This window comes from Annulohypoxylon truncatum (assembly GCF_022578515.1).
Source record: "Annulohypoxylon truncatum strain CBS 140777 unplaced genomic scaffold F4807scaffold_1, whole genome shotgun sequence".
Taxonomy (NCBI): domain Eukaryota; kingdom Fungi; phylum Ascomycota; class Sordariomycetes; order Xylariales; family Hypoxylaceae; genus Annulohypoxylon; species Annulohypoxylon truncatum.
This window is the reverse complement of record NW_025953787.1, coordinates 924,857-948,194: the sequence shown is the minus strand read 5'-3', so window position 1 is coordinate 948,194 and position 23,338 is coordinate 924,857. Positions and strand designations below refer to the sequence as shown.

Genomic DNA, 23,338 nt, shown 5'->3' with positions numbered 1-23,338 from the left:
AGTGGGGTGTCTTTATTCACAACCTACAACTTCGGCCAATGGCAAATAGCGCCGGTCTTCGCAGTTCGCAAGATTGCGTCTTCGAAGTCTAACTCATAATCAGTAGCTAATCATATGTTAGCCTATGTCACTTTCTTTTGCTACCTACTCACTACCTAGTAAGTATACAGTCAACTCGACAATCGGTAGAGCAGCCGTAGTCGACACAAACTCCTACGGCAACCGACGGCTGAATCTCGATCCATTCAATTCTTCGAACCCCCACCAAACGCAGCCAGTTAGCTTGCCCCATTTCATACCTAGAAAGCGGAAAGTAGGAACCAACCAAGTCTGTCGTTATTATACGCCACCGTGGTTTCGATACATAGGTAGCTTTCAGCTATTCTGATTTCAGATCATTGGACTATTGGACCATCTACACCAGCGTTTCTTATCATGGCGCCTTCAAATCAGAATGGTGACCTAAAGCCGACTTCTCCGGACTTCCCCCCAATCCGAGCATGCTTGTTTGATATGCACGGCCTGCTTATCAACACCGAAGACTTGTACACACTTTGCTCCAACATAGTGTTAAATAAGTATGGAAGGCCCAACTTACCAGCATCCGTCAAAGTTCAACTTATGGGCATTCCTGGATCGTCCAACGGCGACGTATTTCATAATTGGGCTCAACTACCTATCTCAAGGGAACAATACAAACAGGAGCAGAGCGAACAGCATAAAATCTATTTCCCCCAATGCCAACCCCTCCCCGGAGTAGAGAAGCTCCTGAAGGACCTGAGGAGCTCGAAAACTACACAGGGGCTCCAAGTTGGAATTGCCCTTGCTACAAGTAGCGAGAAGAAGAATTACGAGCTGAAAACGTCGCGTCCCGCAACAAGAGCTGTCTTAGAAACCATTCCGGCGGAGCACCGAGTTCTAGGGGACGACCCTAGAATTAAGCATGGCCGGGGTAAACCCGCTCCTGATATTTATCTCCTTGCTCTCCAGTCCATCAACTCGTCGCTACCTGAAGGAGTCCCCAAGATCGAGCCGAAGGAGTGTTTAGTCTTCGAGGACAGCGTACTTGGTGTTGAGGCGGGAAGACGCGCTGGTATGAGGGTAGTATGGGTTCCGCATCCCAACCTAGCTGCCGAGTACCAAGGCAAAGAAAAAGATGTACTTGCCGGGAGGACGGCACTATTTCCTATCGGCAACGACGAGCAACTCGGAGTTGTCGATGATGGCTGGGCTGAACGGTTGGCCAGTCTAGAGAATTTCCCTTACGAGAAGTATGGCATCGTTGCCCCCTAGTAATGAGTCGTACGATCACAGTCGATCACAGCATAGAAGATCGTTCCATGTTTGAAGACTATATCTCCGCCGGTGTCCGGTGGAAGACGAGCAAATTCTATTAATGTTCTAGATACCTCATGATAAACCGATATATCGATAGACGAAGATATCAATCATACAATTCATTAATTCAACACTATTTTCAAAGAAACATGTTCCCGCAGCTACAACAACGGGATTTGTACACCCCTTGAAATGTCTAGTGTATGGAAAGAATTGAGTTTCCGGAGATTATTCGTTTGTTCTTCCAATCGCTGACAAGTACTGAGTAAGGAGTTGGTACATAGTAACACCTCAGATAGAATCAAGCCATAATGTCCTGTAATTGTTTTTGGCTGGGAAAGTTAAATTTAAATGTTACTATTCGGAACACGGCGAAGGCAAGATAAAAGCGCTAACGTCATGAGTTCCACATTCGCTACATATTAACCCGCCAAGCGAACCAGCTTCCGGTGTGGGAACGTATGGTAACCGGTACGGCCCTGGACTCCAAACCATAACGGAGGGGCAGTATTGGATCCATTATCTCGGTAAGCCTCAAGCAAGGTTAACCCCATCCGATGAGTGCGGGGAGCATGATAAAGGACGATCCCGTTACACTAAGGAGGCATGCATCGCATCACTCTCGGGTAAGGGAGAAGGGTGTTCGTCTGAATTTGAGCGGGGATAGTGTCACCTACAAAAAGTGGTCACTTTGTGCTGGAATATGCGAACCAACATTGAACATACCTTACTGAAGAGCAACAAAGCCTCAATTCATATATATACGAAGAACAATTCCACAAAGTTGTGACAATGGCCCCACCAGTCCCCGGCATCAAGCTCAACGAGAACGGCATCCCCGATTTCGAAGACCTGCCCATCCGGAAGGGGGATCCGCACCTCTCGGCATGGGGCTTATACGGCGACAAGGACGAGCTAGGGACGCTAAACCGGCTAACCGACGAGCGAGTCGCCGCCGCAGCCAAGAGCGAGATTAGAACAGGCCACCGGTATCCCCCCCCCCCCTTTTCTTTTCTCATATGGAGGATCTCATGTAAAGGATAACGGTTATTAACAACTTCCCCAGAATCTCCCTGAACTGGCCGATCGACGCGCAGCCCGAGGAGTCCTTCTTCGCGCGGCAGGTCTTCCACCAGCAGCTGATCCGCAAGGACCCGCGCGTCATCAACGATGACGTCTGGACCTTCAACTCGCAGGTGTCGACGCAGTGGGACGGCCTGCGCCACTTCGCGTACCAGCGCGAGGGCCTCTTCTACAACGGCGTCACCCAGGACGACATCCACGGCTGCGGGCCCGACGGCAAGAAGTCCACCGTCAACGGGATCCACGGTATGAATCTCACCTATCTTTCACCCATATTCCATACCCCCTTTCCCCTGATGAGGACCTAGCTAACACACCCAAGCGTGGACCGACCAAGGCATAGTAGGCCGGGGCATCCTAATCGACCACCACAGCTGGCGGCAACGGCAACCCCCCTCCTCCGTCACCCCCTACGACTCCTTCTCCAGCCTCTCCATCCCACTCACCGAACTCCTCGCCTGCCTCGCCTCCCAAGATACCGTCCCGCGCTTCGGCGACATCCTCTTCATCCGCTCCGGCTTCCTCGCCACGCTGCCCTCCAAGCCCTCCTCCTTCATCTCATCGCACCGCTCCGTCGTGCCGCACCACTTCGGCGGCGTAGAGCGGTCCGAAAACATACTCCGCTGGATCTGGTCCAATTTCAGCGCCGTCGCCGGCGACCAGCCCAGCTTCGAGAGCTGGCCCGCGCCGCCCGACGCCCCCTACGCCCTGCACGAGGTCCTGCTCGCCGGCTGGGGCTGCCCCGTCGGCGAGCTGTTCGACCTCGAGGCCCTGGCCGCGCACTGCGAGAGCCAGAAGCGGTGGTCCTTCTTCGTCTCGAGCGAGCCGTGCAATGTGCCCGGCGGCGTGGCGAGCCCGCCGAATGTGCTTGCGATTTTCTAGGCGCGTGGGGGATTGGGGGTTGTCTATAGTTCTTAGGTACTTACCTACCTAAGTACCTTGGGTACTGGGTTGGATCCATGTTCGGGTGTCTCTTGGCGGTGGATTGTCGTATCGTGTCATCTGTACAGATAGGAGAAGTTTAGCTGGTAGAAGGGAAAAGGAAAGGGCGAGAGGAAGTCGGAGAAGCACGATGAGCGAAATGGAGGTTTCTTTATGAAGGTATCTCCTTTGATGAAGACCCCTCGACCGAATACGTCTACCAAATTCCCATCACCTAAAGGACAGACGGGAAAGCCGGCTAGTTAGTATAAGATCATAAGGAGCACCTAATTAATCGACATGCTAGCAATGAAATAGCTTGAATGCCTTTTGATCGTTCGACCTACCTATCCGACGTAGCAAAGCTATGACAGTTCTACCCGCCGATTACTCGAGAAACCTAAGCAGCAGTCTCATAAGCAATGATTCTTAAGTAAATACGACAGAGCAAGGCCCCAAGAAAGCACGGCAAGGTGTTTAGAAGGCTGGCACTGTTCTAAGGTTTCCAGCTTGGTTTTCATTAAATCGTTTTGTGTCAACTAGGACTCCTTCTCCTAACTCCATAGCATGTCTTCGTCTCGTTCCCACATCGGCTACCGGAAACTGTTTTTACTCGACTCATCTGTCTTGAGCCACACTGCTCCTTGGTCTTGTGCCATGCGAACAATAAACCAGCTAAAGCTTTACTAACATCACTAGAACGATTGTCAAAGTTTGCCATGACAGCATGTTCTAATCTGTTGGGCCAAGACAAATAGCCGGCGCAATTGTTAAGAACGAAAACGTCAAGTTAATAATCACTTGATTACTTGATGACTAGGCTGAGACGGATTCATATTGCATCATCGCTTGCGATCACTGTTTAGCCGTTAGTGAATGGCAACTGCAAACTAGGTAGAAATCTATACTCACGTGCTCAACCTCCTGGACAATGTCTGCAATTTCTTATCATTATCGGCCTCCTTAGAAGCTTGCTCTAGTGCCCTCTGTCGTTCCTCTTCCTGATGTTTCATGACTTCGTCATGGCTCGGTGGCAGTCTCTCGTTCTGAAGATCGACCTTCCTGGCATCTTCGAAGGTGTTGATTGCGTCTTTGATACCCTCTGCGCCCAGCATAAGCGTTCCTGCGGGTAGTCGCCCGCCTGACACGGTTTTGAGTTCCGTGACACTCTCGGCTTCCTCTCGAAGCACTTGGAATACCCGCGACAGTCGTCCAATTGCCAAGATCTTGTTCTTGATCGCCCTCCTCTTATACTCGATCGAATCTGGGTCTGAGAAAGGCCCACCAAGTGGGGGGGATTGAGGACCGGGAGATGTCGACATCGGAGTCTCCTCCTTGAGTTCTTCTTCGGAACAAGTGTGTAGGATTGCTATGAGCATGTCGGTAATCTTTTCACCAACGAAAGGTAGCGACCAGGTGAATACATCCATGAAGTTAGGAAGCCAATACGGATGCGGCGTGCAATTGAACTGTCGAATGTTCATAACGTTGTTTTCGTACTTGAGAACGGCCGCCTTGTTGTTATAAACGTCGAGGTAGTTGGGCGCAGAGAAGATGGTCATGACACTCGGAAATCCAGTCGTTCTAGTTTTACGGTACATTCGATAGCCAGCATCTTGTGCTTCATGTGCCCGAATGATGGAGAGTAGGTTGTTCTTCTCCAGAAAAGCGCATGCGGCAGGATAGGAGAAGAAGTACGAGCAGCCACGAACATGATTGTGCATGAAGTACTCGCTGGTCTTCTCCTGGCCAAAATCCTCCAGAGGATCAGCCCACAGGATATCACACATTAGACCTTGAGTTGGTGGTTCTCTAAACCGATCAATCTATTTCGGGTCAGCTACCAACATTGCTCGTAACATGCACTAGGTGTAAGAGGCAGTCTCATGACCTACATTTCTCAGGTCGTCCAAAGTGTGCAACTCAGGACTGAGTCCTCCATGAATGCAAAGGAATTGCTTGTTCATCACAGCGGCGAGTGGGAGAGCACAAAAGGATTCCATGCAAGCTTCGTAGATGGCCTCGGAATACTTATGCTTGCACTCAAGCTTGAAGGTGAAGTAATCGGTCAGATGGCGACATTCGTGGTTCCCGCGCAGCAGCCAGAGAGTCTTGGGATAGTGTATCTTCAGAGACCACAGGTACAGGACGCACTCGATACTAAAGTAGCCTCTGTCCACGTAGTCGCCGAGGAAGAGATATCTGGTCTCGGCGGGGTCGCCACCGACTTCGAAGAGTTTCATAAGGTCGTAGTATTGACCGTGGACATCACCGCAGACTGTTATAGGGGCGTCCATCTCAAGAAGGTTGGGCTCTGCGCGTAGAAGCTCGGTTCCCTGCTTGATGATCCATAAGGCTTGCTCATCGGTTAATCGGCCCTCTCGATAGAAGTGCTGTTTCAGGAAAGTGATGTTGGGTTTAGTATGGGACTCGTCCTCGAAGAACTGTTCGTCGGTAGGCTTGAATGTGGCGGGCGCCTGCACGTCTAGATAGCCAGTCAATCCCCTTTTGTCTGAGTGGCGGGGTAGTTACAAGGTCGAGAGAAGCTCACCTTTGCAGACCCGCTCCATGGTGTTGACTTGGGTGCCATCTTCCATAGTATGAATACTAAAGTCGATCTCAGGCAGCGGCTTCTTCTCCTTGATAGCGCGAATAGCATTATCTACCTGGATGTTGCGTTGTTCCACCACGGTGGGGGAGAAAGGCGCCTGGCCTTCTCCGGCGGCGTCCATGATGTTCGAATGATCGGTGATGCGCCTTTGCGTGCGAGACCCCTATTACGATAGCGCCGCTGGTAGAAAGGGTGGGCGGATTAAATAAATAATCAAATTAAGTTCACTTGGATGTCTATTGCGCACTTGGCGGTAATGGCCGAGTGGAAAGGTTGTTGAAGAAGTAGAAAAGAGCACGAGGGCTGAAACTGGAGAATAATAATGGAAATGATAAGTTAGGCGGAAGGCAGGCAAGATTGGCAAGGCACGAAAACCAAAGGTAAGGTGCCCGCAGCATGTTACTCGTTACGTGCTCTAGTGCTGTGTGTTACATCCAAGAGGTACCTGCTCTTACACTACCTGAAGCTGCCATCTTTGGTATTGTACAACGCACTGTGGGGTAGGTACGGAGTGCGGAAAAAGTACTTTTACGCTTTCACATTTTAGTGCGTGTTCCGAAGTACCTTCATGTCTTATCTGCCGAGCGAAATAGGGGCTGAATCTACCTACCTAGTAGCCTCTGATACTTTTTAGCCCAGGAGGCCTTTGAGAAATCTGAACCCGCTCCTATTAATGATGACCGCATTGGCCTAGAATGCAGCCAGCTGCGTAAGAAGCTGATTCGGTACTTGGGTGCCGTCCGTCTATCGCGTCTTTCTAAAGTACTATTACACGAGGAGGAAGTATGGATTCTAGACCACTTACCGAATCATTGACTACGTAATGCTCAGCCCTTAGCGATGACTTCATTCAGGAGAAAGACAGAATTAGTATATTTTAAACATTGCACGTGATGCTTAGGTAAGGCAAGCCGCCCTTTATCAGCCCGAAGCCACCCCTGCCATCCGAGGCCTCACACACATCATCCGCGTTAAACGCATTCAACATATGAGGATATCCAAAAAGTCATGGTGGGAAATCATATCCATCCCCCCATTTTGGAATGAGTCGTGTCGTTCAAGGCAAGCATCACATTGCCTATCCTTCGGCCGACAATTTGGTTTACCACATCGAAAGACCTTCATACCAGACTCCCTAAAACAGTCATCGAGTTTTTTATTAGCTCGATATATAAAGTGATCTTTATATTGGCGAGCCTGCGAGCCCAGTGCCTCGGTTGCATCTCGACTTCTCTGGACATGGTGATCCGACCTTTCCGGACGGTTGGAAAAGGGATAGAATTTTCGAGCCCACTCCTTGTCCAAAGGCGACAAGTTAGTAAACTTCTTGATCGAGACCATACCACTTGTTACCAAGCTCTGAGACAACTGGTAACCCATTATGGATTCGAGGTCATAGCGGCTCCTAATGCTAGCATCATCGGCGACTTGAAGGATGTTGTGTTCAATCTCTTCGACTGACCAATTCTTGTAGTGCGCGATGACAGCATCCGTATTCCACTGAATCCCGGCCTCTGGAGAAGAATGTTCGTGTTCAAAGCCGAGTGCATGGCCAAATTCGTGTAGAATAGTACGCTGGTTATGTCTATCGTCGCCGTCGATATACTCGAGTCTCATTGTCTCCTCATGCTGGCCATGCTCCAAGGCATCAATCCCAATATAGGACCAAGACTCATCAGCATATAGGACGCGGATTTCCGAACGTTCTAAGAATGAGACAAACTCGAACTTTATGTTGGCGTATAACGCCCATATGTTTGCGGTGCTTCTTACAAAGTCGTCCCTATCTTGTGATGTCGAATTAAGGATGGCCACTCTAATGATGAGTCTTCTATCTCTTGGATCATTGCCGTATGTGGTGGTATTGGCCGTCCAGCACTTGGAAGGGTTGCCCAGAGAGCAAGAGGCTTTCTGATATTAGGATCAGGGTGAAAGATGAGTTGGTCGACTTGGGATTTGAATGCAGACTTGTCCATGTCCACGAGATATTCGTTAACAATGTCTCTAGGTACCGTATAGTGAAGCTAGACTCGGAGGATTAAGAAGAAAAATGAATGTCGAAAGAAGGTTGGGCATGACTTCGTCTTATATTTTCGTTTCCTCGCACCGCCATTTTTGAGAGCACGGTCCGTCATCTCGAAAGAATTTGCCTAACAATCGGCAATCCTGTGGTTGAGCTTTCTCTATCTACGGACGCACTTAGCTTGGTACATTATGCATGGTGATGCGCCTCGCCTCCGTCGATTGATTGGACCATCGTCACTCACCTGTTCTGAAGAGGAAATCCCGACTGATCTTTGTGCTAATTGAAAAAAGTTGCTTTTGTATTTACCGCCTTAATCAAGAAAAGATCATCAGTACCGCTCCTGTCATGGAGATTTCATGTCTTATACTAATATCCGTTTCGTATTATTACACTTAATATTATGAATGCCTAAAATACGTAAGTACTAATTCAAAGTTACCTATGCAAAGGGTGCCCTCCCACGTTGGGTCTCCTTCACCAACTTGACCATAAGTATTTTGACAAGCCTCAAGAGTCTCGAAACATATCTATAACGCAGTACAGCTGCCGTCTATATCGATAATTATTGTAGACAGCGGTTGTAGTAGTAAAATGAAACGCCTAAGTGCTATAGTTTACGTACACAAAATTCTATCTATACTAGTAAGTACTTTTGGTATGCTGTACCCTCAAACCCCTTCTAGATCCAACTACGGCACAGTGTATCCGCCATCAACAATGATATCTGTGCCATTCGTGTACGACGAGGCGTCGGAAGCCAGGTACAAGTATACGCCCTTCAACTCCTCCGGCTCGCCTTCCCGTCTACAGCCAAAAAGTTAGAGGGACGGACTCTGAATGGGATTAAGGGAAGAGACGTACCCCATTGGAATCTTGCCCTTGATGATGTTCTTAGTTTCTAGAGGAATGAAAGCCGAGATCTCGGTCTTGATATAGCCGGGGGAGACCGAGTTAGCACGCGCGAAACCCACCCACTCGATAGCCAACGACCTGCCTGTAACCAGTATGTGAGTATAGTGTCCAACTCCCCTATAGCCAGATATCACCTACAAGCATGAGTAATCGCAGCCTTAGACAAATTGTACACGGTCTGCTGCTGAGGGATATTGACGATGTGACCGCTCATACTAGACGTAGCAATGAAGCTACCGTACGTGAAGTTCTCCAGGGGTTGCCCGTCGACCGTGGTTCCCTCTTTCTTTTGCCGTCGCCAATGCAGCGCAGCGGCGCGTGCGCAGAAAAGTGTGCCGTCGATGTTAACTTTCAGTACTTTTTGCATCGTCTCGAGCGGGCCGTCGATGAACGAACCCTCTTCCCATGCAATACCGGAGTTCGCGACGAAGATGTCGAGTCTGCCATTGAAATCCTTTACAATCTCGTCAACGGCGGCTTGTACCGTCTCCCAGGTTGTCACGTTGACTTGGTAAGCCTTGCCTAGTCGTTCAAGCCCAGTTTAGACATGTCGGCGTCGTGGAAGTCGAGATGGTATACTTACACTTCACGCCATATGTTTTCTCAATGTTCGCGGCTTCATCAAGAGCTTTCTTGTTGGAGTTATACCAGATCGCAACATTCGCTCCAGCCTCAGCCTATTCCATATCAGCATCTCAGGGTGAAATGGTCGCGTCACTGGAAGCGCGTTTGGGTTTGAAGGGTGTATAGCCCGCTTCCACCTGAGGTCGATCTTAAAAAAAGGGGCTCGTGCGGAAGCATTGGGATGACGAGGCCTAGTCCACTTACTATGATTCTATTAGTACAAGTACAGGATAGGTAGACGACGTAACAAGCGTAAAAGTTTAGGGCAATTCGACGAAACTGTAGATTTTACACAAGGAGCCTTTTATTCGTACCGAATGCATGAGCAATTGCAAGACCGATACCAGCGCCGGCTCCAGAGACGATAGCCGTTCTACCCTTCAGGGAGAATAACGGTAGCACCAAGTTAGACGTCGGAGGTTCCGTACTGTCATGTTTAAAAGCACCAGTATTTATATCGGCCATATTGATAGCTTTCGACGGTAGCTATTGAATATCTCAACAGTGTAGAAACCCTGAGGACCCTTAAAGACGGCACGGGTGGTAAGACTTCATAAGCCGTTTTTTTTCACTGGCAACGAGAAAAGACAAGAAAGAGAAAATCGAAAAGAACTAGAAATTAGATATCACATTGCGGAAAAAAACGAAATATTCAAATGAATTATGTGTGAAGGCGCGATATCCCGAAAATTGTAGGCTCTATATTGGGTTATACCGAATTGCGCCGATGTACTGGACCCGGGCCGAAGATGACGTACGGATGCAGTTAGGGGTAGCCCAGGAACCGCTGCATCCTGCAAGCAAACTGCGGAGAATTAACCGCTTGAATGAGATTGTGAATTGTGGTTTGCTGGACTGTCTAGCTACTGCAGCCCTTATTTTAGCAACTATCCAGGTGAACGTGGGATTGCTGCGCTAAAATGCAAGCTCGTGAGCTCAGTAATAGTGGCACATGGAGGGATGGAGATAAGCGAGAGCTAGGTTCCATCTGTGTATAGTATGTAGTACCTAAGACCTTTAGGCAAAGAGGCACGGGGGATGGTCACTTGGTTCCCGTCATCCATGTTAGAGGGTTGCTGAGAGGCACAAACAGACTCTGACAACAGAATAGGTATCATGAGTAGGTGGATTACCATTTACAGTAACTCGAGTACTCTCAAGGGGCTAAACTTGGGAGCCAAGAGGCATTTTCGCCGATTTGGAACCTGTTTTGCCCGATCGTGGTCGGTAGCGGCCGGGGGTTCTATGGCCAAGTGCGCGCTAGCCTATGACTCGCTTCAAGATCTCGTCTCGTGGATAATTGGTATTTCTCCATCTCGAGATAAAATCATCCCGATTGACTTAGGAAACCATTAGCAAAGCAAGATGACTAAGATGCAAATAAATGGAACCCGTAAAATGGAACCCGTAGACTCACTATATCCCCCACATATCCTTCGTACTCCCGTGAATGCGCTTCTGCCATGTAAGACTCGCCAATTATCGAAGACTACAAGTTCAAGTTAGCATAGTTTCCACTTTAGAGAGTGCACATTTGAGTACCTAAGAGATTGCCAGGCTTAAGCTGGAACCAGTATTCGATCGATTCTCTTCTCAGGATACTGTTCCATCTCCTTGCGGCTTTATACCACTCTTCCGGTGAATACTCGCTATCGAAGGGAACAACACCACGGTCATCGTTATTCCATCTGACCCGGTGCAACTCTCCGGTGTTTTCATCGGTTTCGAGGACTGGGTAGAGTTTGTCGGGCGATATCGTGATTCCCTTATTGCCACTAGCATGCCAAGGCAGCTTGACTCGGCTCAGTACTTCGAATGCTTTCGGATCCTCTTTCTTGAGAATGTTTGCAGCATTGAAGCCGTCAACAAGCAAGGACTGCCCCCCAAGGTTTGCACCTGATTTGTCCCCTGAACTACTGTCCGTATGGGAAAGGAGGTGGAATGCTTGCAACCCTGCCGGATCAGTGAAGTAAGTGGTGTCAGTATGAGCGCCTAGTGCTAGGTTTGTGTAAGCAGTGTCAGCAAGGGCGAGGTCTGGTATGAAGTCGTAGAAGCCTCCATAATGCGTCAACCTGATGAACGCAATCTTTTCCAATAGCTTTTCAGTCGGTTCAGCGGACTCAATTGGCACTTCAGTGATGAATGCGAAACCATTGCGTCTCTAGTCTAATTGTGAGAAAGCGATTTTGTACCTGAGCCAGATGAGAATTGACTTACGATAAAATCTGTTAAACGGCCCACCGTCTCAGCCTCGTTCGCTGAGAATTCGCCATATTTCAAGGACGGCGGCCAGCTACGTGAGTTCTGCGGCCCTTGTGCCCCAAAATACTCTAACCTGTGACTAGTTAGTCGAGGTCGAATCATATATTGACCGCACTAAAGCGTACTCAATAGGTTCTGGCGATCTTCTATCGGAGTTCAGATAGAATTCCAGAAAATCCCACGCATAGAAACTTCTGTGATCATCTCCCGACCCTATTCATATGATTAAGTGGCGCTCTTTAGAATAATTCAAGAACGGCAACTCTCACACTGTATCTTGACACCGTCCTCAATCGCTTCAATCTGCGACGGCTCAATGTCGTCCGTGATCTAATTTCTCCTTAGCTATGATTTATTGTACGAAAAAGAGAAGTCCATACATCGAACGTATTGAAGTTTCTTTGCCTTGTATCTTGATTGACACAACTACTGCATCGACAGTTATCGCTAGAATTGTGAGTTGCACTGCATATGCTATGTCTCAGGGATGGCCCACGTACCGTAGCCAGAAATAAGGGCTTCTCCAACGTTACCACCGGCATTCCAATACTTTAACGTTTGTAACGATTACTTACAGTGAGGTTCTTTTCAAGTTACTAGCAGTAGTATTGGGGTACGAGAACTTGAGTTTACCAGGCGAAGTTGATACGAGAGGTTTCTCAGAAGCTGTCGCCAACATTCTACATTGTAATTGACGTAGATATAGCGAGTTGGGGCGAGTTGCAGAAGCCCGGCTACGAGAATGGTCAGCTTCTTCATTCGTATCCTCTATGTACTTACCAAAGGGGTCTCAAGCTACGAACCTCACCACATGCCGGCCGCATCTCGTCACACCCAATCTAAAACTCATCTTAAGCCCTAACCGAAGTCGTACAGATGTAGAATTTGGTGGTACTCTGTACAATCGAAGATCGTATACATAGAGCGGATACACGATCTTCTGAGCGATAAAAGGCACCTTTCTCAGAAGAGTGTAAGACGGGTGAAATGGGACCATTATAGTGGAGGTCGGAGTAGTGGAAGTCGCCTATGCGTGTTTATAATAGTGGCTAGACACCATGCTGCGCCACACATTACAGGTACTTCAACTACGACTCCCATAAGATATTAATCTAGGTGATCTCCAAATTTAATCCATTTCATCACTACATGAACATCCGAATTACAGACAGTTTTCCATCTATACGCACCTAGCAAGGAGATGGAAATATGAGGACATTGGGATTGCTCAACGAATCAATGTGCAGTGGACTACACTGGCATCTTCCGTTTATGCATTACTATCCAAAGAACATATTCAATCTCTTCGTGCAAGAATGCTCTTCTTTCTTCGTTACCACCTGGACAAAGCCGTAGATTATCGCTAATGCATAGAATAGGTATTGTTCCATACAGATGGGAAGACAATATGGTACTAGAGCAACTTGAGTACCTGATACAACATCCCCTATTTACCCCCCTACAACTTTTAGAGTTGTTCTATAGAGGTAGCTAATAATCAAGGTCGGACACTGCTACTGACATAAATAAGGGGTGATAAAAACTACCGCTCAATTGACATGGATCTCAAGTTCACAAGTTCCGTTTCTTTCTAAGTCTTTGCTTCTGCCTACCTTTGTTTGCAATCATCGTATTGACCGCCAACTCAAGACTTGCTCGTGGAATATGCACAACTATTCGAGGACTATCTATCATGGGTTCATTTCTAATATTAAAATATGATACAAGTGGCTCGAAGTCGTTGACTCGTGAAATAATATCTCCGTCTCCTGATACTTGGCACCATGGCTACAGCTGCAACTACAAGCGCACTTCAGAGTGACCTAGAAAAGGGTCAGGTTGAGTCTGACCGCACTCGCCTGACCAGTTACGTGCGAGATATCACTTGCAAAGTCATCCCCTTCTGTATTGGATTCCTCATTGTCCTCTCTGCTGGCGCTATGCTTGTTATAACCCTCAACTTTGGCGAGGTGATTCCGTCCAAGGACATAATCGTGGTATCTATAATGCTCCTTGTATTTTTTATCCTTTTCTGTTTAGGCGGAATGTTTCTCTATCATAGGAAACATTACCCACCCCTGACAAAAGGACCTAATGCTCCAGATCGTCCTCCCCCAAAGAATAGGACCTGGAAAGAAAGGGCTAGTGTAATTGGTACATTGACGATAGGCAAGTTTGAACTTGGCAAAATCCTTCATCATCATCGTGAAACCGAACCCGCTGTTAATTCCCAAGGTATACCGAATAACCCAACCGAGCTCCCAAGCTCACCCTCGCGTCGAGGACAACGTGCTCCTGGACAACCATATAACGTGCGGTCGTCGAATACGGCTAAGAACCAGACACTTCCGGGCTATGGTATGAGAGATAGGTCTCAACTTGCGCAGCTGAATGAGAAACCCATACGGCGGATCCCCGTTTCGCCTCGTCTTCGTCATAACTCTTATGCGCCCTCGGAAGTAGTAATACCTGAAGCACCTGAAGAGAACGAACAGGATTACATCCCAAATGACATAGACACGCTAGCTTCGCAGCGTTCGAATACAAGGGTAAGCAGATATAACTAATAGAACTTTCAATCCAGTGTTCCCAATGAGTTGCTAACCCCATATAGAATAAACGCGTACGAGATACTAACGTAGATGGAGTAAGTTATATAAGTCACGACTCAAGTACTCATCACAGAGATCGTTACTCGGCCTATTCACCAAAAGCAGAGATGACAAGCGCAAATAGAAATCCACAGGCACAGAATGGCCCTCAAAGCTCTCCGCGAACTCCTCATGTGCCTGGAACTAGAACATCTCGTGAATTTCCCGTGCCTGCACTGCAACCAGACCCGCGAGTTGTTCGCCTGAAGGTAGACAATACCGAACCCCTCGCAAATTTAGTGCTCATTCCGAAGAATATCAATGATCGAACACTTGCTAAGGTGTTTCCGGACAATTACCTCTACATAATCGACAACCAGCTGAGCGAACCAGATGACGAACCCGATGCGGCTAGGCCTGGATGTAAATGCGAATGTAAATATTACCGCAGGAAGAAACCAAGAAGCGAAGTCCAGGAACGGAAGAAGGATGAAAATTTAGATTATATAGACGCAGCTAAGGGATTGGGGACAGAAAACATTGCCCCCAAAGCCACAAACGTCCAGGAGCGTCAAGACATAGGAGGTCTGCCAGATGAAGACGATAGATCCGATATAACTCACCCGTCGCCAACATCACGTTCTCATGCTGAGCCTCGACGATACGAAACAAGTAAAAAGGGACACGCAACCTCTTCTAGCCAAAAACATAATCGATCTAGAACCCTAGATGGCCACGTGGGATTACCCAATCATTGCCCGTCCCCTGAGCTCCCTTCTTTACCCCCCAAAACCAAGCCTCCTCCCAGCCGTAGGGATCCGGAACCGTTCAGAGCCCAGGGCGATTGGTGGAAGCACGGGTACCATAATTCTCACAACTACTTCCAATCGAAAAAGGGAGTCAGCGAAAGGCCCCTGAACAGATCATGGGGTCAGCAGCGGATCCCGCAGAAAAAGGGACGTAGAGCGAACACGATGACGGAGGGATACGCAAGTAGGAAACCCCCTCTAACTTTTACGGAGAAAGAGGAGCTCGCTATCAGCCCAAGAACTAGATACGCCGATCATTATCCGTGCCGGACGCGTTGGGTACCGCCGCGTGCGAGCAGTAGAGGATTCTCCGACGTCGTAGACGTCTATGGGACGGCTAGTAGGACGGCTACTAGAAGTAGCAGTAGCTCATCGGACTATCGACGATACGAGTGATATAGTACATTCAGGTTAAACATGGCTTTAAGAGAGAGTAATTGGATATTACGCGGTATATCTAAAAAGAGGGTGGAATTATTTACGTCTAGAAATCGTAGCTCGCGCAAGGCCTTACAACGCCTCCTTTTTCCATTAAAAAATCATTATTTTATTGCATCCATATCCCTAACATCCAGCGCGTGAGCGTAGAGCTATGTAATTTCCTATAAGTGTACCTAAGTACCTAGAAGAAAGCGACTCGATTAAAGCCCGCGGAGTCTATCCCAGAAAGAACCACCTGTAGCCTTCGCGGGTTGTGCTGGTGGCTCTGGAGACAAGACCACGGTGTTCCACTTGTCTACGCCGTCGATGTAGACAGTGTACTTCAAGCTGCTCTGCTCACCTCCCGCGAACTTCTCGATCGTGATCACGCCAAATTTGGAATTGCCCTTGTTTATGTACCTGTTGACGTTAGTGTGCTGCCCGCACATAAGATCGATGAACAACTTACTTCAGTTCAACATCCTCATCATCCGTCTGCGAGTAAGTTCCGATAGGCGAGTAGAACTGGTTTAGGGGGCTTGCCGAGAATTCATGGACTGTCGCACTCTCCGGCCACGTACCATTCTTTGGTGGTGGGAAAGCAGTCGCACCAAATTCATGGCGGTCACCAGACAAGACAATGACACCTACTCCAAGCTGGCTGCTCGCATCCCACATCGCTTCCAGGATCTTTCTACGCTCAGAAAGGAATCCGCCCCAAGTATCTCTGGTGTTCACCCTCCAATTCTTCGTGAAGGGGACGGAACTGGCAACGACCTTCCACTGTACTCCCTTTGGTTCTGGGTGGCGCAACCAATCAAGGAAATCTCCAAGCTGTGTCTCACCAAGCATCGTTTTGTTTGGGCTATCAAATGGCTCGGAGTTCTTGGAACGATAGGATCTAGTGTCGAGCATGAAAAAGCTAGCAGGTCCTTGAGTAAAAGAGAAGTAAGTGGCTTCTTCGCGCGATACGAGGCTCTGAGTTCCGGCCTTCTTAGCCACCGGAGGGTTCGCCACAGTCTGGTAATGGTGCCACGGGTCTACAGCAGTCTGATATATGCCAGTCGAGTTCGAGTCCCAGTCGTTGGAGATCTCATGGTCGTCCAGCACATGAATCCAGCTGAGATTCTGGCCTACCGCAGACCAGTCGGGCGAGGCGTAAACCTGACGATACTTCTGCCGATAGTGCTCCACAGATTCGCCAAATCGCTTAGGTACCTCGATGTAGATAAAATCTCCGAGGAACAACATAAATTGCGCGCCCAGATCCGGTAAAACCTTGGCCAAATGTTTCATTCCTGGGAAAGCTAGAGGGTGGTCAAGAGGGTTGTATGGAAGACGGGGAACGATGCACGAGGTGGAAAGGAAAGTGAATTTCCCATCAAACAGTTCTGGCATAGTCCCTGGCTTAGGGGCGGATGTGAATTCACCGGAATGGTTGTTCGATGTGGTCCATTCGTATGTCCGCTGTTTGGAATGAGTCAGGGGGAGAGTGACTACTGCGGTATAGTCGGTCTCATTAGTAGTCAACTTGATATTGCCAGCAGTTTGCCATAGAGGATTATCAAAAGGTGGTTTGGCATCCTTGATGTGAACTTGAACCGTAATAGGCATCTTGGATTGATCAGGCTCTCGGATCAGCAATTTCGCTTCAGTGTCCGAAACGTATCCAAGACGAGCAAAAGAAAGGTCATGGCTAGGATGGGACCATCGAGGTGTATATACCATGTCAGTGACCATCGCGATGCATGCGGCATTGATGAGAAATGTGAGCGCCGTGAGCATAAAGCTGTTCGGGTTCGGAGTTCCCTTCAGAAGAGTGCTGAGAGGATTCAACGGTTTCTGCCTTAATGTGGCAGTCTCCTCCACGTCAACCTCTTCAACCACGACAGCTTCATCAGTAGTTCCATTTGCGACCTCGTCTTTATTTAATATGTCTTCCTTTAATACCACGTCGACTTCATCAAGAAGTTCATACTTGGATTCATTGAGGTAACCCAACACGAAAGACGGGATATAAATCGCGAATAGAGTGTATATTACGGAAATGATAGGCTAGGATCGTCAGCGATCGTAAACAGGAGATTCAGTTGGTATCTTTGGCGATGTTTATAAAACTTACGGGTAAGGCGACCTGCGACAGTTAGTGGATGGTACATTATTAGAAAGGGAAAGGGACCGTACCCATCGAAGGAATATAATCGAACCGATTCTTATACCAGCCGACGCAACCGTCGCTGTTGTCTTATGCCCCCCCATTTTCAACTGCCTGGACAGCCTGGGAACTTCGGGATGCAGGCTGCGACAGAGGAGAGGCCGAGCCTAATTTGTATAAGCTAAATAGATTAATCAGGAGATCTGATATTTGTATAATTTCAACACGCGTGAATGACAGGAAGAAAGAACATGAATTTCGAGATAGAAAAGAACCCCGAAGCTAGAAGACCTATTATGGCGTGACAAAATAATGGTGACGAGAAGAAGCCATCAAAGTTGTAGAGAGTAAAAGGTAGGATTTAACGTCGCAAGCTACTGTAGGCACTCTAGGCAGTCTGTCGCAATGTTACAATGTTCTAAGGTTGAATGTGACGACAGCGATTACCTAGCTGCATATTGTGGCTTGAGCTCTCCACAGTCTCCGCTAATTGGTCTTTGGCCCGTTGCTTTGCTCAGGTATTGAAGAAAGCTTATTATTAACCAATATTAACCAATGAGATTAGAGTGATTAGGTTTAATTTCTGCCCCACATAATAGTACGTACTACTTTCAACAAGGGTTAGTTCGCAACAATAAGATTCTTGTCGGACCATCCAATAACCCGACCCCTGATCAGTCAAGGTTCTGTAGCGTGGCAGTTTAGCAGTGTCAATCACGACAAGCTGTTCGGAAACCTTGACTAGCTTCACAACTCCGATTGCGCACAACAATACACGATGAAGCTTACACTATCATCAGCCGGGCTCTTCGCCTCTCTTGTCTCTCTAGTCTCGGCAACAGCTTTAACATACAAGATTGGAGCAAACGAGAAAGCTTGCTTTTTCGCTGCACCCGACAAGACAGGTGCCAAGATTGCCTTCTACTTTGCTGTATGATTCTACCCTCCCCCAATCTGCTACCTACCTGGGTATCTAACTGGCTGTTGCTCTAGGTACAATCTGGAGGCTCTTTCGATATCAACTATGAAGTTACTGGCCCTGGAGACAAGGTTATTTTGGACGGGGAGAAGGAACGTCAGGGCGATTTCGTTTTCACGGCCAATGAACTCGGCGAGTACAAGTTCTGCTTCAACAACGATATGAGCACCTACTCGGAGAAGTTTGTAGACTTCGAGATTGCCGTAGGTTTATCCCTTGCTTACAGGCAACACACATTCTAACGAATTGTCTAGGTCGAGGACGAAGTGCGGGCTCAGCTTCCATCTAAGCAAGGATCGACTCCGGAACAGACCTCGGCCCTCGAAGAATCCATCTATAAGGTGTCAGGTCAACTATCCACCATCGCACGAAACCAGAAATACTTCCGCACACGAGAAAATCGAAACTTTAGCACTGTCCGAAGCACAGAAGGCAGAATTGTCAACTTTAGCTTAATCCAGTGTCTCATGATGGTCTGCATGGGTGCTCTACAAGTCTTTGTTGTTCGATTCTTCTTCCAGGTATGTGAAATATTCATCTGCGGCTGGGCTTGTACTAATAGTATCATAGGGTGCACGAAAGGGTTATGTGTAAATGAGGAATTTCGAACATTAAGATCAGGACTGGTTTTGCGGCGTATATTGGAACAACGGTTGGCTTTGGCACCTCATGCGTACTGTATCATAGGAGTCAAAAAGGGATTGGAATTGTCAGCTTGTTTGAGTGGAGAAGCTTTGCAATTGATATGAAAGGAGCTAATGAAATCCCGTAATACACCCTGTGACATTCAGTCGCTTGATAGGACTCTACATTAACAACATTGAGTAACTGAGGTTATTATACGTGTGTCCAGTGTAAGCTTTACAAGTATATCTTGTGGCCCAACTGCATGTTAGATTGATTGCAGTATGCTTCGACAAGCCGGCAAGACCTCTTCCCTTCTCCTACGGGTCGACTGTCTTGATAATTAGGGGATGGGAGGTAGTTTCTGATTTTGTTCCATTTTGCCCTCGATAGTTCATATTATCGACGTCAATGTTGATGCCGTTAACAGTTTTCATTATAAGGAAAATACCGTTATGTACATATTCGGGTTAATTGCGTTTGAGTAAATCGTGGCAATGCATTTCTTCCAGCCACAGCCTTAGTTGATAAGACCCACTTTAAAGTACCTAGCCTACAAGATTTCAACTTGCAGCATCTGCTTTCAACACGCGAATCTTCACCACTTCGTCTAGTAATTTTTTAAAACAGCGCGTCTTCGCAACACCGCAGCAACCCTCATTATGGCAGCGTCGCTTGCCGCCGCTTTACCGAAGCCGAAATACTCGGGTGAGGATGAAGATATTCCAGCGCATGCCCAGCAACGTGGTCCTCGAATTGTTGGAGCAGGTCAAATAGATGAATCACAAATTGTCCTACGAAGAACGGGTCCGCCCCCTTATGGCCAACGAACGGGATGGCGACCTCGAGGTCAAGAAGATTTCGGCGATGGCGGTGCTTTCCCAGAGATTCCTGTTGCGCAATACCCATTATCGATGGGTAAAGAGTCCGGTACAAGCAATGCTCTAGCAATTCAGGTCGATGCCGCGGGCAAAGTCAAGTACGACGCCATCGCGAGACAAGGCCATGGCGAGGGGAGGATAGTTCATTCATCATTCAAAGATCTGATTCCCCTCAGACAGCGTGCCGATGCGGGTGAAATTAACCTGGAGAGGCCTAGTGAGCAGGAGGTAGCAGAGACGAAAGATCGAACAGCGAAAGCTCTGGCTGCGCTTGTTAGCGGAGCTGTAGCGGCTCAGAAGCCGAAGAATGTCAACGTCGGAAACCGAAAGGATCCAACATTTGTACGCTACACACCGGCGAATCAGATGGGAGACAAATCAAAGAAGCAAGACCGCATCATGAAGATTGTAGAAAGGCAAAAGGATCCCAGTACGTACTCTTCCCCTCTTCTTCGTTGCTTGTTGCAAGCTTCGCCATTCTACGTCAATTACTAACTACATGTGCTACAGTGGAACCACCTAAATTCAAGCATAAAAAGATTCCGCGAGGACCTCCTAGTCCGCCGCCTCCTGTGATGCACTCGCCACCGCGAAAATTGACCGCCGAAGACCAAGAGATGTGGAAGATCCCGCCCCCGGTTTCAAACTGGAAGAACCCCAAGGGTTTCACAGTCCCTCTGGATAAGCGACTTGCGGCAGACGGAAGAGGTCTACAAGATATTACGATCAACGACAAATTTGCACAGTTCTCGGAGGCCCTCTTTATGGCGGATCGACATGCTCGTGAGGAAGTTAGGCAACGAGCACTCATGCAGCAGAGGCTCGCGGAAAAGGAGAAGGCTCAAAAGGAGGAAAATCTCCGCATGCTCGCGCAAAAGGCTCGGGAAGAACGTGGCGGCGCCTCGAAGCGTCGCGACTCAAGGTCATCGCGCGACTCACGATCACGTTCACGTAGTTACAGCTATTCGGAGTCTGGTTCAGATAGCGATGACTCGGAGGTCCGCGAAAGAGAACAAGCCCGCCAAGAAAGGCGTCGGGAGGAAGAGCGCAAACTCCGCCAGTCGCGTATGGGCGCGGAGAGACGAATTCAGGTCATGGCACGTGAGCAAAACCGTGATATATCAGAGAAGGTCGCTCTTGGCCTAGCAAAACCTACAGCACAGGCCGAGTCCATGTACGATTCGCGTCTATTCAACCAAACGAGCGGTTTTGACAGTGGGTTTAATGAAGACAATCCCTACGATAAACCCCTATTCGCAGCCCAAGATGCAATCAGCAGTATATATCGCCCCAGCCAAAATATGGATGAGTACGAGGATGAAGGTGCCGGAGATCGGGAGATGGCCAAGATCCAAAAGACCAGCCGATTCGGCGAGGTACTGGGTAAGGGAACTTTCAAAGGGACGGGCGAAGCTGAGGTTAGTACTACCAAACACTTACAATTGACTTTTACTAATTCAAGTGGTAACAGGCACGGGAAGGGCCGGTCCAGTTCGAGAAGGACACCGCCACTAATGACCCCTTTCAGATGGATAAGTTCATGGCCGAAGTGGATCAGAGCTCTTCATCGAAGAGAGGTTTTGGATTGCAGGAAGGAGAGTCGAGGCAACCGAAACGTGCTCGAGTGGACGAGGATGATGATTAAACGACTCAAACGTCCAGTTCCTCTTCGCTTTAGTTGCCTTGGTAATTATGTATATACAGGTACTAGAAGGGTTTTATAGTCATCCTTCAATGAAATAAGGAGTCAATGAATTCTTGAAGATGCATTGATTCGCAGCAAATGTATTGGACTTGAGTTATCCAGGGCTTCCAAGACTGCTCCAAAATTTGTATCCGTCCATGAAAATTTCTTTTCGTTCTATTCTAAATTGGCATAAAATCGACCACTTCACCATACCTCTATTGAATCCCGGTCCGGTCCGCCAAGGGCGTTAGGTAGTTGCGAAGCAAGAAGCGGCAATAAGACGCGAAGTCTGCATCTCGAACGGACGGCGTTCCAGAACACGGGCCATTTATTAGCGAACCGTTGGATTGGCTGCAAGTATGTAGTTGACGATACCGATACTGTATCGATAAATTAGCCGCACGTCATCCGGGGGCTGTGCTTAACCGTAGCGTGGATCAGATCTTTGCAAAACACTTTTCAAGGCCCAGACCCGCAATACGATGTACATGCACTTATGTATCCCTCCATGAAAAGAAACAACCGGTACTCAGGCAGTTCATAGTCTGATAATAAAGAAGACTTGTTTGTTTCATCTGTTTTTGATGTGCCGGTGCTTAGAATACACGCCGATTAGATTATTTTGGTTGATCTTTATCTGCCCTACATATATCAATATTTACAGCACTTAAAACTCAATTTAGGGCTCCGGGAGTTTGGGTATGACGATATCATGATCAACGATAGAAAAGCAAAAAGGTACCAATGGCCTATCCCTGTAGTGTAGTACAAGGGAAACGCCAAATGATGTGTCATTCGAGCTATCGCACCACCTAACTACAGGTACGTACTATGTACATGTGTAGGTAGGTAGGGCGACGGACTGACGGACTGCAAGATAGACCGGCGTCATCAGCATGATTAGTTACTTGAATGGACCGAACGTGGAACTCCCAACGCGTCAGCCTTCTCCAGTTCCTCTTGTACAGGTTTTTAGCGTTGCAAGATTTTAGAGATTGTGGTGTTAAGGTTCTGAGTTGCTACGGTAGCTGTATCGTAGCGTACTGTATGTGTATTAGGTACAATACATCCCAAGGTACTCCCGAGATGTGCTTTGAAGCTTCCCTTTTTATTGAAATCAGAGGGGCTTAGCTCGTATTGTCACTGCTCTTTCGGTTTGGTGGTTGCGTGACAACAAGGTGTTTACTACCACTTAACCTCAGAATAACATTGAAGGCTCCAATGTTAATTCAAATCATTTGAAAGTATCATACAGTACCGTACGTACCTAATCTTTGATATCCGGTGTAGGTACCGACTACACACCAGGTCCAACCAACTTTAGGAATCCTGGAACCTTACACACACCACTTCAAGCATTCAAGTTCAAGGTTGTTTCTTTAAACTTGTCTCTTGCCAACCAATTCCCAGAAAAG

At 47.9% G+C, this 23,338-nt stretch overlaps 9 protein-coding genes across 9 annotated transcripts; 5 read left to right on the top strand and 4 right to left on the bottom strand.

The window, feature by feature from the left end:
• The first annotated feature begins 170 nt into the window (after nucleotides 1-170).
• F4807DRAFT_9326 (HAD-like protein) lies at nucleotides 171-1,712 on the top strand. Its single transcript, XM_048003669.1, has one exon. It carries the CDS (start codon nucleotides 436-438, stop codon nucleotides 1,291-1,293), a length of 858 nt encoding a protein of 285 aa, XP_047859330.1. The 5' UTR covers nucleotides 171-435; the 3' UTR covers nucleotides 1,294-1,712.
• On the top strand, nucleotides 1,713-3,769 carry F4807DRAFT_9335 (uncharacterized protein). Its single transcript, XM_048003671.1, has 3 exons — nucleotides 1,713-2,327; nucleotides 2,405-2,667; nucleotides 2,744-3,769. Exons 1-3 carry the CDS (start codon nucleotides 2,131-2,133, stop codon nucleotides 3,301-3,303), a joined length of 1,020 nt encoding a protein of 339 aa, XP_047859329.1. The 5' UTR covers nucleotides 1,713-2,130; the 3' UTR covers nucleotides 3,304-3,769.
• Nucleotides 3,770-4,184: 415 nt separating this feature from the next.
• Nucleotides 4,185-6,074, bottom strand: F4807DRAFT_449296 (Metallo-dependent phosphatase-like protein; the record flags this gene model as incomplete). The annotated part of the gene is made up of 4 exons (XM_048000011.1): nucleotides 4,185-4,200; nucleotides 4,255-5,168; nucleotides 5,238-5,827; nucleotides 5,894-6,074. The coding sequence occupies 4 exons, from the start codon at nucleotides 6,072-6,074 to the stop codon at nucleotides 4,185-4,187; spliced, it is 1,701 nt and encodes a 566-aa protein (XP_047859328.1).
• A 529-nt stretch (nucleotides 6,075-6,603) lies between these two features.
• Nucleotides 6,604-8,313, bottom strand: F4807DRAFT_404627 (uncharacterized protein). The gene has a single exon (XM_047996139.1). It carries the CDS (start codon nucleotides 7,568-7,570, stop codon nucleotides 6,935-6,937), a length of 636 nt encoding a protein of 211 aa, XP_047859327.1. The 5' UTR covers nucleotides 7,571-8,313; the 3' UTR covers nucleotides 6,604-6,934.
• Nucleotides 8,314-8,385: 72 nt separating this feature from the next.
• On the bottom strand, nucleotides 8,386-9,980 carry F4807DRAFT_466261 (short chain dehydrogenase; the record flags this gene model as incomplete). Its single annotated transcript, XM_048002366.1, has 5 exons — nucleotides 8,386-8,783; nucleotides 8,841-8,973; nucleotides 9,030-9,413; nucleotides 9,475-9,568; nucleotides 9,810-9,980. The coding sequence occupies 5 exons, from the start codon at nucleotides 9,978-9,980 to the stop codon at nucleotides 8,669-8,671; spliced, it is 897 nt and encodes a 298-aa protein (XP_047859326.1). The 3' UTR covers nucleotides 8,386-8,668.
• Nucleotides 9,981-13,561: 3,581 nt separating this feature from the next.
• Nucleotides 13,562-15,573, top strand: F4807DRAFT_466258 (uncharacterized protein; the record flags this gene model as incomplete). The annotated part of the gene is made up of 2 exons (XM_048002365.1): nucleotides 13,562-14,326; nucleotides 14,392-15,573. The coding sequence occupies 2 exons, from the start codon at nucleotides 13,562-13,564 to the stop codon at nucleotides 15,571-15,573; spliced, it is 1,947 nt and encodes a 648-aa protein (XP_047859325.1).
• F4807DRAFT_404619 (alkaline phosphatase family protein) lies at nucleotides 15,574-18,130 on the bottom strand. Its single transcript, XM_047996138.1, has 4 exons — nucleotides 17,782-18,130; nucleotides 17,720-17,731; nucleotides 16,067-17,652; nucleotides 15,574-16,017 (listed from the first exon to the last, which is right to left on the bottom strand). The coding sequence occupies exons 1-4, from the start codon at nucleotides 17,854-17,856 to the stop codon at nucleotides 15,819-15,821; spliced, it is 1,872 nt and encodes a 623-aa protein (XP_047859324.1). The 5' UTR covers nucleotides 17,857-18,130; the 3' UTR covers nucleotides 15,574-15,818.
• Nucleotides 18,131-18,423: 293 nt separating this feature from the next.
• F4807DRAFT_404618 (emp24/gp25L/p24 family/GOLD-domain-containing protein) lies at nucleotides 18,424-19,795 on the top strand. Its single transcript, XM_047996137.1, has 4 exons — nucleotides 18,424-18,683; nucleotides 18,746-18,934; nucleotides 18,986-19,252; nucleotides 19,302-19,795. The coding sequence occupies exons 1-4, from the start codon at nucleotides 18,531-18,533 to the stop codon at nucleotides 19,323-19,325; spliced, it is 633 nt and encodes a 210-aa protein (XP_047859323.1). The 5' UTR covers nucleotides 18,424-18,530; the 3' UTR covers nucleotides 19,326-19,795.
• Nucleotides 19,796-19,910: 115 nt separating this feature from the next.
• Nucleotides 19,911-22,546, top strand: F4807DRAFT_404616 (SKIP/SNW domain-containing protein; the record flags this gene model as incomplete). Its single annotated transcript, XM_047996136.1, has 3 exons — nucleotides 19,911-20,666; nucleotides 20,747-21,654; nucleotides 21,708-22,546. Coding segments are annotated over exons 1-3 (1,727 nt in total), but the record flags the coding sequence as incomplete, so codon positions are not given.
• Between the last annotated feature and the right edge of the window lie 792 nt (nucleotides 22,547-23,338).